At 40.9% G+C, this 15468-nt stretch overlaps 1 protein-coding gene across 1 annotated transcript; it reads left to right on the forward strand.

The window, feature by feature from the left end:
* The first annotated feature begins 5654 nt into the window (after positions 1 to 5654).
* Positions 5655 to 11305, forward strand: dnajb1a (DnaJ heat shock protein family (Hsp40) member B1a). Its single transcript, XM_088328171.1, has 3 exons — positions 5655 to 6244; positions 7122 to 7684; positions 10126 to 11305. Exons 1-3 carry the CDS (start codon positions 6034 to 6036, stop codon positions 10354 to 10356), a joined length of 1005 nt encoding a protein of 334 aa, XP_088184297.1. The 5' UTR covers positions 5655 to 6033; the 3' UTR covers positions 10357 to 11305.
* Positions 11306 to 15468: the final 4163 nt, after the last annotated feature.

Here is a 15468-nt window from a genome sequence, read left to right on the forward strand (position 1 = left end):
GATTTCGAAGAGTAGGCTGATTGAACAAGTTCTGGGACGACTAATCCGTAGCTCTGATGCTAGTGCTGCGGGAGTAGCCTTTCACCCCTGGAGGAAAACGATGTCCAACCAATAATATCCTTTTGGTCACGTATGCAGAGAGAGCAGCAAAAAATGCCTGGAAGACGAACTGGTGCAGAAGAACATGACACTGAGCCTCACCTGAATAGTTCACAACACGTCCTTCTGTCATGCTCTGCACCGAAGACGAAATCGGAGAACCGCAAGACATAATCCACAGAGCGCCATTTGCGAGGCTAAATATAAGCCGCCTGATTTGCTCTTCACACAGCAGCTCGGCTGTAACCTTGGGACAACACATACAGTACACAGTCGTGCCAGTGACAAATACCGACGAGTGGTCCTTGGACGCAGGTCAACTGTCTGCTACTTTTGAAGACACAGCTCCTGTCTGCACAGATTCTGTCTCCCCTATGTTTGCAGTGATTATCCTCCACATGCCAAAACACAAATACAACAGCCCTGCTTTCTTACACCCCTGGCCAACACTCACTTCTGGACCACCTGTTCACCTTTTTTTTTTACTATCGATGACCTCATTATCAACATTTCCTTACATTTTCCATGCCTCTGAGCATTCACTTAAAGTATGTGAGCATTGCTTCAAATCAGGGTGAGCAACATCAGTCTTATATCACACATGTCCAAAACTTGAAACCAAATGAAGTTAGATTATGCAAGTTCTCCAATTACAGTATTTTATTTTTTGAAATTCTATTGAATTGTCTAATGTACTGTTGGGCAGGCTGGGCAACCTACAAACCTCAGTGGTTATACAGCAACTTTTACACAGATATTTCCAGGCTAAAAAAAAGTGTATTTTCTTACATTTTGTAAATGTATCTAGTTAGTCACACAACAAACTACTTGGTCGTACTATTTTTGTTAAAGTACAACATGGTTATATACGGTGTCAGCTTCATATTTCGCTAAAATAAAGAATGAAATTCATAAATTGAATCAGCTAATTTTTCATATTTTGTGTCGTGTTTGCTCTGCTCATGTGTGCATGTACGCCAAGGGAAAACCAGGACGTATCTACTGAGTCATATTGCAGATAGAGAGAGCGAGAGAGAGCGCGAAAGCGAGAGAGAGAGAGAGAGAGAGAGAGAGAGAGAGAGAGAGAGAGAGAGAGAGAGAGAGAGAGAGAGAGAGAGAGAGTACGTAGCTTACATTTTCAGTTGCAGGAAGTTTTTCCCATAAGAATTTACCACTGGGAACCACTACCTTCTTTTTTTGCATGGGTCATTATAAATGTCCATAATTGAATCGTAATCCTTGCACTAATACACATTTCATAGTCCCCTGTTTAGGTGTATTATGCACCTGTGCACTTGGGTGCGACCTGTAGTGTGCTATGACGCAACATAGGACAATGCCATACAAACTGAGGCCAGCTTTGGTTAATCACGAGGTAAGAAGAAATGCAATGATAAGGAGAAGCCATTAGTGAGTAGTGTCAGCATCATTTTTAAGCAGATTTGTTAAGAAACATGGCAACAAATTCAAGCATTTACAAGCACTTCACCAAAAATTCAAGCACTTCGCAACATTTGAAAACACAACATTAGATTCAAGCGTGTTCAAAGACTAAAAAAAGTTTGCCCAACTAGCCTCAGAATAGGCATGTCAAATATACAGCCCGCAGGCCGGATCCGGCCCGTTGGATTATTTAATCCAGCCCTCTATAAATTTTAAGTACCGGTATGTTAAAAAAGAAGTGTTTTTTGTTTTTAATACGGTCAAGCTAAATGTTCTCTCCAGCCTCTAGAGGGCAGTGTTTATTTTCTATAGCTGGGGTGTCAAACTCATTTTAACTCGGGGGCCACACGATAGAACAAACATTCTGTCGGGGGCCGGACTAGTAGATTAAAGAGAAAGAAAAAGAGATAACGAAATAAGAGAAAGAGGGAGGGGAAACGAGAGAGGGCGAGACAAAGAAAGAAAAAGAGAGGGAGCGAGCGTGAGAAACAAAAGGTAAAAAGTCGTGAGAGAGGGGGAAAAGAAAGGGAGAGGAAGAAAGAAATCCAAAGAGAAAGAGAAAGACAGAAGGAGAGAAAAGAGAAAAGGAAGCGCAAAGGGTATGAAAAGAGAAAGAGAAAAGAGAGAAAAGGAAAAAAGGAAGTTAGAGCAAAAGAGGTTAAAAGACACAGAGAGAAAAAGAAACAAAGAGCAACAAAGGAAGAAAAAAAAGAGACACACAGAGTGAAAGAGACAGAGTGGAAAAGAAAGAGAGAGCGAGAGAAATAAATACGAGTACAGTGTCCTTGTTTAAATCACCTGGCTTTGGCAACATCAAGTTGACATATTTCAACCTGCAGCTTGTTTTTCTCTTGCGCTTCTCTGAGTGTTGTCTAGCGGGCCGGATTCAATCCCTCAGCGGGCCTGATCTGGCCTGCGGGCCGCCTGTTTGACACCTGTGTTCTATAGCATGGTGTAAAACTGCAGTCATCTGTTAAAAGCGGTGTCCCTAACTTAAAAATATTGTCCTGGCCAATGTTCCCTCCAAACTGCGCGCGTGCGCAATCGCACACTGCGCGCAATCGCACACTGCGCGCAGATTCTCAGCGCACAAGAAAATCTAGCCAGCGCACAAAAATCAGGGCTCGGAATTGCTAATTAAGAAGCGAATTAAGTCAACGTTACAGTGCATGAACGTAAAAATACACGGGTTCCTCTGACGTTGTGTTCTAAATGCGGTATTTTGAAGTCAATCTCGAAGTTGAACGAAGTTGAGTAAAGTCGGTAGTTTTTCGAGAATCGGCTTCTTCGGGTCTGCTCACTAAAAAGAACCGTCTCTTTTGGGTCCCAAACGGCTCTTCAGGTTTTTTTTTGCTTCTTTAATGCCTACAAGACCAAATATTATGTAAAGTTGTGCAAAAAAATTACTTAAAGGAAGGGGGGGAAATAGAACAAAAAAGAAAAAAATACCAAAATGAAAAAGTAGTGAAAAGCTGAGAAAAAAAAGAAACAAAAGGAAGAGAAAAAAGAAGGAAAAATTCAGAAAAAGCCAGAAAAAAAGAAAAGAAAGAAACAAAGTAAAAAAGTAAATAGAGAACAAAAAGACAAAAGTAACAGCTAGGAAAAAAAACCACAATGAGATTTTTTAAAGGAATTAAAAAAACAGGGAAAAAGAAGAAAAGGTTTGTGTTGCATTCAAATAATTTCCAATTATACCAAGTCAATCTTGTTGCCAACATTGTACTCCAACTAAAAAATGTGATTGAATACAGTTCTGTATCGTGCAACCGACTCAATAAGCCCCCCAAAATGTTAGTATTATACGACAAAAGATACCAGGAAAAAAAAGAAATGAAAATCTTGTGAAAGAATTGTTGTAAAAACAAATGACATTTGTAGGCCGTACAACCTTTGCAATCGTACATGAGTCAATTCATTCAAAAGTAAAAAATTATTTTGCATTGTCGAAAACTCCGCAAAATGTAATGTGATGTCAAGTTTTGGACATGTTTGATAATGACTTAGTTGCCACACTTGGGGTTGCTGTTGCTCACTGTTGTTTCAAGAGTTGCTCACCAACTTTCTGTGAACGCTCAGACCCGTGGAAAATTACAGGGAACATTGGTCCTGGCTGAGGCCATCTTCTGGCTGAAAAAAAACATTGCAGCTCCTTTTGTTGCGCGTGCAAGTAAGTGAATGCGCTTTGCGGCCGGAACACCGAGGTTAATAGTAAGATAAACGCAGATAGGCATGGTGGAGACAAACATTTGAAGTCAGAACTGTGCCGCGGATGTGCCAACCACTCATCCGCCGTGTCGCCGCTAACTACATATTGGGAATAATTGTTTTCAATAATCTTTATTTGTAAACGAAAATTATGAGGCGCAAAAACGGTTTACAAGAACATCCAGCCTAGCAGAAATGTTTAAGGCTGATTTCTATTTACCTGTCAGCATTTTGCGTATTTTGGAGAAAATATTTTTCACGGTAGGATTCTATTGATTTTCATTGATGTAACAAAGCCATTTTCTTACAATGAAAGAAGTTGAAGACGGCCAGGGGACGTAATGGTGAGTTACGCCTTATAGTTTTCGGGTATTTTGCGTCAGACTGATCGTGATGTTTCTCCGATATGTATATATTGAAATGGTCGTCATATCTTGAATTCCAAAAGTTTACGTTTTCCCATCATATGTGGCATTTCAGTGATTTGTAACATCGTAAAGACACGTGTTGTTTTTTTAAAAGTTAAGGGGTAAGGTAACATATTATTAAAACTCTTACCATGTAGTGTTTTTTTTTGTAAGGATGTCGACACATGAGGCTAGTAGTCAGGTGCGGCTCATGCATAAACAAAATCATTTTTCCTTTAAAAATGTACTGGGTGTGGCTTGTAATCGGGTGCGCTTTATTGTCCGAATTTGACAGTATTTAATAGATAAAAGATTTAATTTAAAACTTTTTTAGTACTGTAAGTTTCAAACTATGCACCCAACCTTTAAAAGAGACGAGTTGACACACTCTATGCCAAACATGAAAATAATTGTGTTTTGTTTTAGAAAAGAACCCTTGCCATCCGTGATAGTAATATGTAGGGTAGGTTTTAATGTAGGCTCAATGAAACACAATACTGAAAAACAAAGGTACCAATTTGGAGTTGACATTCGCATACCTGGCAACCTCCACGGCTCCATGCCGTTACAAAATGTTGTATTTCCCTTACAAAATAACCATTTTTTTCCTTAAATGTGTTTACTTATGTAGTTTAACATGTTATATTGTACATGTGTTTCGTTATATAATAAATAATGTTAATTAACATTTTGTTGTGAGATCCTGAGTTGCTCAACATGAATCAAGTTTATTATAAAAAAAAGTTCAGAAATTAAGTCGCATGGACGTTCACTCTAGAAGGAAAAAATACATGCAAATATAAGTAAGTAGAATAATACATTATCTTATTCAAATTATTCGTTCATTTTCTCCATTAAATTATTGTTGGTAATATACTGATTAATGGGATAACCACAAACCTGTCTTTTTTCATTTTCTCTTTTTAAACTTCCTTTTTTTTTCTTAACTTCCTTATACAACATTAATGATTCGTAAAAATATTCATCAAAGCAAGTGAGCCCTTTGAGAGCCGGCTCTCTTTAATGAGTTAAGCCGAAAAAGACGGTTCTCTAAAAAGAGACGGACTTCCTTTCACTACATAACCACCACATGAAATCCGAGTTGGCAGACGCATACGCACATTAGCATCAAACCGCGTGCTTTGTATGCAACGAAAAAAAAACGATACAGAGATAAAGAGATAAAGGATACCGCGACGAACTCGTTTGACTACATTGATTTGCCGTTTCGTGATAGTCGGTGTATACCGGATGGTACCCATATTTTTTCCGTACAGATTTTCTTGTACGTTGTACACATCTTAAAATGCATTATAAACGTACTTTGTACGGCAAAACGTACAGGTTGACAGGTATGCTTGATTCTTTTCCTGATCTAGTCCTCTCAGAAGAGAAAGTCTGGATCCAGAGTCAAACTGAGTTTGGCATCTTTGCCTTAGATAGAGGAAAAAAATATATCCTAGGTCTTTAAAAGTTTAACCCACTTTCAGGCTAGGCGAACACCCGGAAGTGCAAGGAGGGAAGCATCTCGATTCAACGCGTATCTCTAATGCACGTTACGTGCGCCCGGTGGCTTTCTTTCCAGAAGTTTCTTCCCTGCATTTGGTGGCTATGAGCCTCAGTGGCTACGAACTGAGCTTCGCGAGTCGTCGGTGCTTTAGACCGACACGCGGCCCGGACGTCGGCTCCCTCCATCCGACTGACATTTGCCTCTTTGGCGCTAAGCGCAAATTCGACTACCTATCCAATGTGAGCCCTGTCTGGCGAGCACTTTTTAGCTAGTGAGAAGCTAAAGCCGTCCGACCGCGCGCAGGCGGCGCCTTCGCCTGTGACGTCGCTTTTTCTCTGGGCGTGAGCGGAGAGGAAAGCGGCCCTTGCGATGGGGAAAGACTACTACAAGGTGCTCGGAATAGCTAAGGGCGCGTCGGAAGACGAAATCAAGAAGGCGTACAGGAAACAGGCCCTACGCTATCACCCCGACAAGAACAAATCCGCTGGCGCTGAGGATAAATTTAAGGAAATTGCGGAAGCTTACGACGTCCTCAGCGACGCTAAAAAGAAAGACATTTACGACCGATATGGCGAAGAAGGTAAATTTATGTTTTCTTGTTAATTGCCCCAACGGTCTCCATAAATGGGTCAGCGCTGCAGCTTCAGAACTTTCTAGAACACATGTGCCAAACTCATTTTCACCGATGGCCACATCAGCGTAATGACTGTACTTGATTTATTAGTACCATTTCATTTACGTTTTTTTTTCACGTTGCAAAAAGGATAATACTCTTACTTTCGTCAGAAAATCTCCCATATACCTGTATATACACACTAATATATATAGCACTTAAGAAAATGTTTATTTCAATTTGTAAAACAAAGTAGTACTCGCATTGGTCTGTTGGTTTTGTGCTAACCGCTGCACTACGGAAACATTACAAAAAATAATTGCATACCATTGACAGAATGTGTCACTCAATTAATATTCTGTAATATTATTATACTTTTTTTACTTCATCATACCCTCATTGCAAGAAAAATATTGTTAGAAAATCTTGCTTACTAATCACCCCCCCCCCCTCTAATTTTAGGACAATTCTACTGAATTTATAACCCAAGTATAATTCGTTGCAAAAAAAAGTATAATCTTACCCCTATGTCACCGAATGACATAAAAACGATACTTTGAGCCGAGTGGACCTTGTGGCACGTTGTGCAGGCCTATTACCATTTGATGTTTCTGTAATGCAGTGGTTAGCACTTTCGCTTGTCACGGGAAAGGTCGCTAGTTCAAGACCGGGTGGAAACCTGTTGCCCTGGAGAGGTACGAGTGCCACCAGGTTAGACTTGCCCATGACACACTGAAGGAAATGGTGCCCCCTACGACCCCAGTGTTTAACCTACCTTTGACCAATATTTTATTATAAAATTATATCAGCAATGATTTTTTTTCCTTTTTATTCCTGGTTACAGGCCTGAAGGGTTCATGCGGTGGCGGAGGCCACAACGGATCCACTTACAACTACACCTTCCACGGCGACCCCCATGCCATGTTTACAGAGTTCTTTGGTGGCTGCAGTCCTTTCGACCACTTCTTCTCACATAACGGCGGCGATGACACATTGGATGCCGCCGACCCTTTTTCTGCCTTTGGGATGGGCGGCATGGGTGGTTTCCAACAGCCCTTCAAGTCGCACGTGGGTGGCTCCCATGAGAGGCGCAAGGACCCGCCAGTGGTGCATGAGCTGAAAGTGAGCTTGGAGGAGGTTTATGCTGGGTGCACCAAGAAAATGAAGATCTCTCGTAAAAGACTGAACCCTGATGGGCAAACCACACGCAGCGAGGACAAGATTCTGTCTGTGGACATCAAGCGTGGCTGGAAAGAGGGAACCAAGATCACGTTCCCCCGTGAGGGCGACGAAACCCCATTAAACATTCCTGCCGATGTGGTGTTTGTCGTCAAAGACAAGCCTCACCCCGTCTTCAGGAGAGAGGGCTCTGACATTGTTTATCCTGCCAAAATATCACTCAGAGATGTAAGTATTGTTGACATCCCCAAATCCATTATGGAGGAGAGAATGTTCACATTGTTCTTTTCTCCATGTTTACTGAATTCTCATCTATGAAATGAAATGATCTGCATTTATATAGCGCTTTTCAAGTCAATGACATCCCAAAGCGCTTTACAATATGCTCCATATTTTCCAATAGCAGGCTTGTATTGCAGCCATGTAAGACCTTAACCTGCTTATTGGGGTTATTAGGGGTTCAGTGTCTTACCCAAGGACACTTTGACATGTAAAGAGCCGAGCCGGGATTTTAACTGGGATCCCTTGATCCCTAGACGAGCGCTCTACCTACTGAGCTAGTGCCTCTATTGAGGCATTATGGGATACACGAGAGTAGTAAAATTGTTGCAACTGTTGACACTTAAAGAGCAGAACCTGACGGCGAGGAAGGATTTTAACATTAAAGATTGACACTCTGACGGCAAAAAAGAGCTCAAATCTCGAGTGACTGCAGAAGGGACAAACTAGTTTGGGAGCATTCTCACAATTTTCTATGCATTTAAATAAGTTGGCAAGCTTCACCCAAGGAAATACACGTATAAACACTGTATTATTTACATCAATGGATAGACGCTGCCCTACTTACTTACGATCGTAAGTTGGAATTGTTCGTAAGTTGCTTCAGTTCTATATTTTGTATGCAATGTATGTTTAAGGTTTATATAATTATGTTTAGGGCTTGTATAAGTAACCGGTATTGTTTTGTACTAAAAATTAAACATTTCATAAAATAATATGCTCTATAAAGATGAAGTTAAACTCCCTTTTGGAAGATGACCTTCAACAGTTAGGCAACTTCCGCCTTCGTGGTAAAAAGTGGCAGAAAAATAGCGATTCGACCAATGAAATGTGAGAAGAAACCGAAGTGCCCGGAGGAAAACCCACTAAGCACAGAGAGAACATGCAAACTCCACATAGGAAGGTTCGATCTCATGACCTCAGAACTGTGCCGCACGCCTGCTAACCACTGTTCCACCGCGCTGCCTGTTTTTCAAACCAGGACTGATTTATTAAATTGATGCACTATTTTGCTTTCCATTAAAACGTCACACATTTTTTTATGAAATGTGTCCAATGTCTGATCTTTTGACTATATTAATCACTTCCTTTTGTTGGCCAATCTCAGAAATAGTTTTTACTTTACTACGCTGCTTTGAAGGCCAGCATCTTTGCGTCGCCTCTTCACTGTAGATGTTGACACTGGTGTTTTGCTGTGGCTTTTTAACCAAGCTGCTCGTAGAGGACCAGAGGCGTGTTCAGGAGAGTGGTCAGACATGTAGTCTCTTGTTAGTTGCTTGCCGCGCACTGCTGAACAAGTTGTAGTTGCTCACTGTTTGCCTTACTAATCCAAAATGGCTGACGACAGTACAATGGATTTCGTTCTACAGCTTGCTTTGAGCGAGTTGGCTGATATGAGCGACAGTTCGCATATTGACACAGTTAAGGTTATCCTAAACACAGTGCTGTCTTGCATTGTTCACAAACATTACCAAGACGATATATTACATCGCCAACAGCACTCGTCAGGGTGAGATCCTCTATCTTCTGCACTGTCGACGCCATGTTGGAAATTAGAGTAAGCGGTCTTTCTCCCGTGATTACTCGCGCACGCGTGCGCTCAATAATCACTGGCTGTTCAGAAGCTAGCGATAGCTCGCGAAAGCAATCACCCACTCTCCTGAACACGCCTCTGTTGTAAAGGTGTTTACTATCAAACTAAAGACTTTAATGTACTTGTCCTCTTGCTTTGTTCTGCCTCCCACTTCTCTTTCTCCTCTGGTTTGTGCTGTTCTCTGAAGGGAGTGGTAAGCACACAGTTGTAGAAGATCTTCAGTTTCTTGGCAATTTCTCTCATGGAATAACTTTCATGTCTAAGAACAATAATGCACTCTTCATATGAAAGTTATTTTTCTGTGCATTTTGAAAGTTGAATCGCACCCACCAAAGTGATGCTGCAGACACTCGATTAACACAAATTAATGTCATCTTAATAGCTTCTCTAACATGCTTGAATGTTTTAAGCTCTGCTAACTTCATTGCAAAAGGGTTTTCTAATCATCCATTAGCCTTCTAATGCAAATAGCAAACACGACCTACTAATTGAAACTTGCAGTACTCGTTGCTGGAAATTGGCTTTTCCATTTATATGGATATTGCATTAAAAATATATTTGCAGGTTGAAGCAGTCATTTACCATAACAATTAATGATTTATTTCTGATTTAGATATCTTCATTAAAAAAAGTATTTTTCCCTAAAAAAAAAAATAAGGATTCTTTGCAATAATGCGACTCCAAACTTTTGAACGGTTGTATGGAGTCAATGTATTGAAACAACATCTCTACAGATGCCACCAGCATCAGAGAGTTCCTTTGTTGGCTCACTCGTGTGGTTTTGTGTCACGTTCAGGCACTTTGCGGATGTACAGTAAGCGCACCGACGCTGGACGGTCGCACCATCACGGTGACGTCGCGGGATGTGGTGAAGCCAGGCACCAAGAAGCGCATCGTGGGCGAGGGCCTACCGCTATCCAAGTGGCCCGACAGGCGCGGCGACATGATCCTGGACTTCTACGTCAAATTTCCTGACAAGCTCAGCCAAAACACGCGTGATGCCCTAAGGCAGGTCCTTCCACCGTGATGTAAACAGAACGGCGGCTTACCACCTAACGATTCTTCAGAGTGCTCTGACTTTGAAACTCAACCGTTCAGGCAAAACTTCAGGGCTGCACAGTGTTGACTTCTGGGCTAAAGACAAACCATTCACATTGTCTTGAAGTGAGACCAGGCAGGGGATTTAATTATTAACGGACAAAAGTTTTGTTTTTATTGAAGTGAATCAACGTTAGTTTCCAGAGTTTGGAGCCTTTTATCACTTTGATGTGTTATACCAGCAGCGATGAACAATTGTGAGGGAAAGGCCCTCATAACATCATAGGAACTGCTCCGACTGAGATCAATTCTGTCCAAATTGGATATAATACTACCTCGCCCATTTGGTTTCCATCTCTCCTATGGGAAAAATGTCTTTTCATATGCTTTGTGACTGTTAAAACCGATCACTGGCCATCCGATTTCAACTGCGATGGGCCTTTCAAGTCTAATTTTGACTAGCACGGAGAGCAAGGCCAAAGACGCGTTGTCATAACTTGACAGAAAGAAACTTAAAATGTATTTGAAGAAGCCCTGACCTTTTGTTGCCCGTGTAGCATCTGTGAGACGCTCAAGCCTTCTGCGGTGCAAGCGCAACATAAATGAACGATACCTCTGATGTCACATAGTGAGCTCCGGTTCACCACCACTGACCTCATGCGAGCTATGTTTAGGTTGTTGGCAACCTCAATCGTACCTCACGCGGCGTTTTAGTCCCACGATTAACAATGCCAGTCAAGTGGCACGCAAATACTTTTGTATTAATTTCACGATTTTTTAAAAACTCGTTTTGCTGTGCCAAATGGTTTTTAATGGTTGTGTGAAGAAATTGAACCAAAGTTCAAAGAAAATTTAACGAGCCCAACGGTGTTTAAAGTTTTTGAAAAGTTTTACTTTACGTGGGGGTCGCCTGGGAAATAAAGACTAATTTCTCCACATGTTGGGATGTTTACGCTGTATTTGGTTTCATTCACATACACTAGATATGAACCGTCCAAACGTCATCGTTCAAATTAGAGCCCAACATTTATAGTTAGTGCTAGTACTTGGCAGAGCATAATTCAGATGCCAGGGTAAACCGTTTAGAATTAAAATGTACATTGACTTTTCCTTAAGTTCGACAATGTGTATAATCATAATGTAAATTACAGGAGTCTAGTTTCATTATTGTGAGTGGAAATTGCTTATGCATTTCTGCGTCTGACTTTAAAAGGACTAATACGCAGCCCATCCAAGCCAAGACCAAATTACATTTTCCAAACATTACTGGGACATATTGTAATATTTATTTTCCACAAGGAATTTAGATAGTTTTTGCGTAAATATACACACCAACGGAAAAATTATAATGTGGCTGTGTCCAGAATCGACCACGCAAAACAGCATTCACCATCGTATCATTCTTCTTTACATGCGCTTTTAATAAAACCAAACGCCTTCCTAAGCTTTTCATGAAATTTCGCTCTTACCAACTGGTGCTTGTTACAGGTCAAAATTTTCCACAGCCAATCATGGCTGAAGGTGTTTCTACCGAATAGAAGCATGTAAGTCTTAAAAATCTAGTGGGTTTTGGATATGGGTTTGTCCTCCATATTCAAAGGCAGAATGACACTTTCAAAACTGCTACCTGAGTAGTGTTTTTATGTTCAAGAGCACATACATTTAGAAGGATATATCATTTTTTATGAAGGGGCAACAATCTATACGTGATAACTTTTTTCATGTGATAGAAATTTCCGGCAGTTGTGGAATCTGATAAATGGCTAGTAGGCATTTACATGATCATATGTTAGCATGGGTGGGTGTTTTGCTATTTTGTATCCACAAACTTCGTTATTTACGGTAGGACTCACCAGCTCAATCTGATGACGAAGGTGGTGTGTTTGATTTTAATGCTCATGTAGATTTGTAGTAATTGATTAAACTATTAATTTTGCTTGACTTATTTAATGAGTTATACATTGTTTTGATTGCATTAGTAGCCTAGATGGTAAGGCGCCCGCTTTGAGACTGGGAGGTCGGTGGTTCGCGCCCCGGCCGAGTCATTCCTAAGACTTAAAAAGTGGTCGGCGGCGCCCTCTGTTGGCTGCGGCTGCATCGGCTCGCTACAACGGGTCAGGTGCAATCGACATTTCGTTCTGTGTACATTGTTACACAGAATGACAATACAAGGAAATTATTATTATTATTATTATTAACCAGAGCTGTACACACTGGCATATGTGAAAAAATTGATAGACATGCTGAAAGCACAAACGCAAATAACAAAATTTCTTAATATTGTTATGTTTTGGTGTATACAAATCTGTTGTGTTTAATCAGTTTACCATGAGAGCTTGTCTATGTGAAAATATTGGGAGGAACCAATAGGCAGAACTAATGTGCCTATGTTAGGAGCCGACTGGGGACATTAAAGGTAACGCCCATTACCTGAGTCAGTATGTTGTAAGATGCTGATGCAGCCGAGATATAAGACAGGAAAAAGTTCCAGAAACACATCAAAGGTACCCGAAGTCAGGGATCGAAAGAGAGGTAAGACGACAAAGACCCTGTGGATGTTGTGGCAAAACACTGTCCCATACTCGGACAGATTGTGCTGCAAGAGGTGCGAGTGAACTGAAAGTACCACAAAAAGGGTCACTTTGCAGCCCTCTGTAAAACATAGCTAAGCAGTGTACAAGAATCTCAGGAAGGGGAAGTGTATACTGTTTTCATGGGAATTGTGTTAGCGTGTGGCCAGTTACAGACATGCTGATGCTGAACAGCCAACAAATCACCTTTGAGTTGGACACAGGAGCGGATTTGATGGGCATTCCAGCCAATGTTCCTTGTAATTTTCCACGGGTCTGAGCGTTCACACAAAGTCTGTGAGCAATGCTTGAAACAACAGTGAGCAACCATAATCCCAAGTGTGGCAAGATAATTAATTATCAAACATGTCCAAAACTTGACATCAAGTTACATTTTGCTGAGTTTCCGGCAATGCAAAATTATTTTTCTCTTTTGAATGAATTGACTCATGTACTATTGCAAAGGTTGTACGGCCTACAAACGTCGTTTGTTCTTACAATTCTTTCACAAGATATCCATTTCTTTTTTTTTTCCTTGATATATTTTGTCGCATAATATTAACATTTTTAAGGGCTTATTTAGTCGGTTGTAAGAAACAGAACTACTTAATCACATTTTTTAGTGGAAGTACAATGTTGCCAACAAGATTCACTTGATAAACAGTAATTGGAAATTATTTTGAATGCAACACAAACTTTTTCCTCTTTCTTCTTTTTTTTCTACTTTTTTAAAAATTCCTTTAAAAAAGTCTCATTGTGTTTATTTTTTCCGAGCCGTTACTTTTTTCCTTTTTATTCTCTATTTACTTTTTTCCTACGTTTCTTTTCTTTTTTCTGGCTTCTTTTTTCTCTTTCTTTTGTTTCTTTTTTTCTCCGCTTTTCACTACTTTTTCATTTTGGTATTTTTTTTTTAATTTTGTTGTATTCTCCCTTTCTTTTAAGTCATTTTTTGCATAATTTTACATAATATTTGGTCATGTTGGGATTAAAGAAGCAAAAACCGCCTGAAGAGCCGTTTAGGACCCGAAAGAGCCGGTTCCTTTTAGTGAGCCGAGCCGAAGAAGCCGGTTCTTGACAAACTTTACTAACTTTACTCAACCTCGTTCTACTTCGACTCCAAAATACCGCATTTAGGACACAACGTCAGGGGAACCCGTGTATTTTTACCTTCATGCACTGTAACTTTGACTTAAGTCGCTTCTTAATTAGTAATTCTGAGCCCTCATTTTTGCGCGCTGGCTAGATTTTCTCGTGCGCTGAGAATGTGCGAGCAGTGCGCAATTGCGCACGCGCGCAGCTTAGAGGGAACACTGATTCCAGCTGAAGTCTACTTGAAGAAGCTGCATGGCCCACTCATCACTGCAAAAGACTGCTGGGACCAGGCAACAACATTCGTCAGGTGAAAGGTTGGCACGTGCTCAAACTTGTAGATGAAGCAAAGCAATGTCAGCCTAAACCTCAAGATTCTAGGTGTCAAGTCATCAAGGGCTCTGCTGCCCAACAGGGAAATGAGGGACTTGTGGTCTGTCTGTATGAGAAAGTCCATCCCCAACAGATTCACTCAAGGCTCCCATGGTTTACAGGGCCACACCTTTGACGCAAGACGCTTCTCCAGCTGCAGCTCCTAATGGCTCAAAACATCACAACACCCATGCCTGTCAGTCAAGAGAACTTGGTGGCCCGACCTACAAGCGTCCAGGGAGAATAGTTCAAAATGATGGCGAAGCAAGAATCCTGTTTCAACAATAGACAGCAGAGACAGGAGCTCAAACCAGGTCAGAGTCCAGTTAAAGAACAAAGGGCAACCACCAAGTTCATACAACTTTGAGATACTCTCCAGAAATCTTTGGAGAAACTAATTCCAAATCCGGGTCATCCCAGAAACTCCTACTGTTACTCGATCAGGACGCATGATCAGAAGACCCGTAAGAATAAACTTGTAAAAACTTGTTTCATAATCAGAAAAAAAGTTGTTGAGGTTATTGTTGATGCAGATAATGGATGGATGGATCTGTTTCTTGCACTATCTAACCTTACTCGCACATTCATCTACAGGTAAGCTATTTCGCCATAATCAGCGCAACAGATGAGGTGAGTTTTACCATCTCGGGGAATTCCTCCCCCCAAATTAATCAAAGCTGGTTTGGCCCACCACCACTCTTTTTTTCTGTAGCCGTAAAATCAACACAGAACAGCGTGAATGACATGAGTCAGGTACGATGGAGGGCAGAAAGGTGCCACCAGGAGCCGGAAAAAGCCAGGAAAAAAAAGTGTTATTGATTTCACTCATGTTGCACTTTTCGCCTGTCATCTGTGTGTCCCTTGTTGTGTGTTCTGCTACGTGTTTTTAGAATTTAGTAGTGAATTAAGGGGCCTTTACCAGGTAGCTCCTCACACTCAAATAAGCTTGTATTGATGGGATTTTATATCTCTTATTGAGAAAGACTAAAAAGAGACAGCTGTTTTGGCTCCTAAAGGCATCTATAGATTGTTGTTTCTTTTATCCATATTTTAAAAACTCTTATGTAACA

This window comes from Urocampus carinirostris, chromosome 1 (assembly GCF_059441175.1).
Source record: "Urocampus carinirostris isolate Australia breed hairy pipefish chromosome 1, RoL_Ucar_1.0, whole genome shotgun sequence".
Taxonomy (NCBI): domain Eukaryota; kingdom Metazoa; phylum Chordata; class Actinopteri; order Syngnathiformes; family Syngnathidae; genus Urocampus; species Urocampus carinirostris.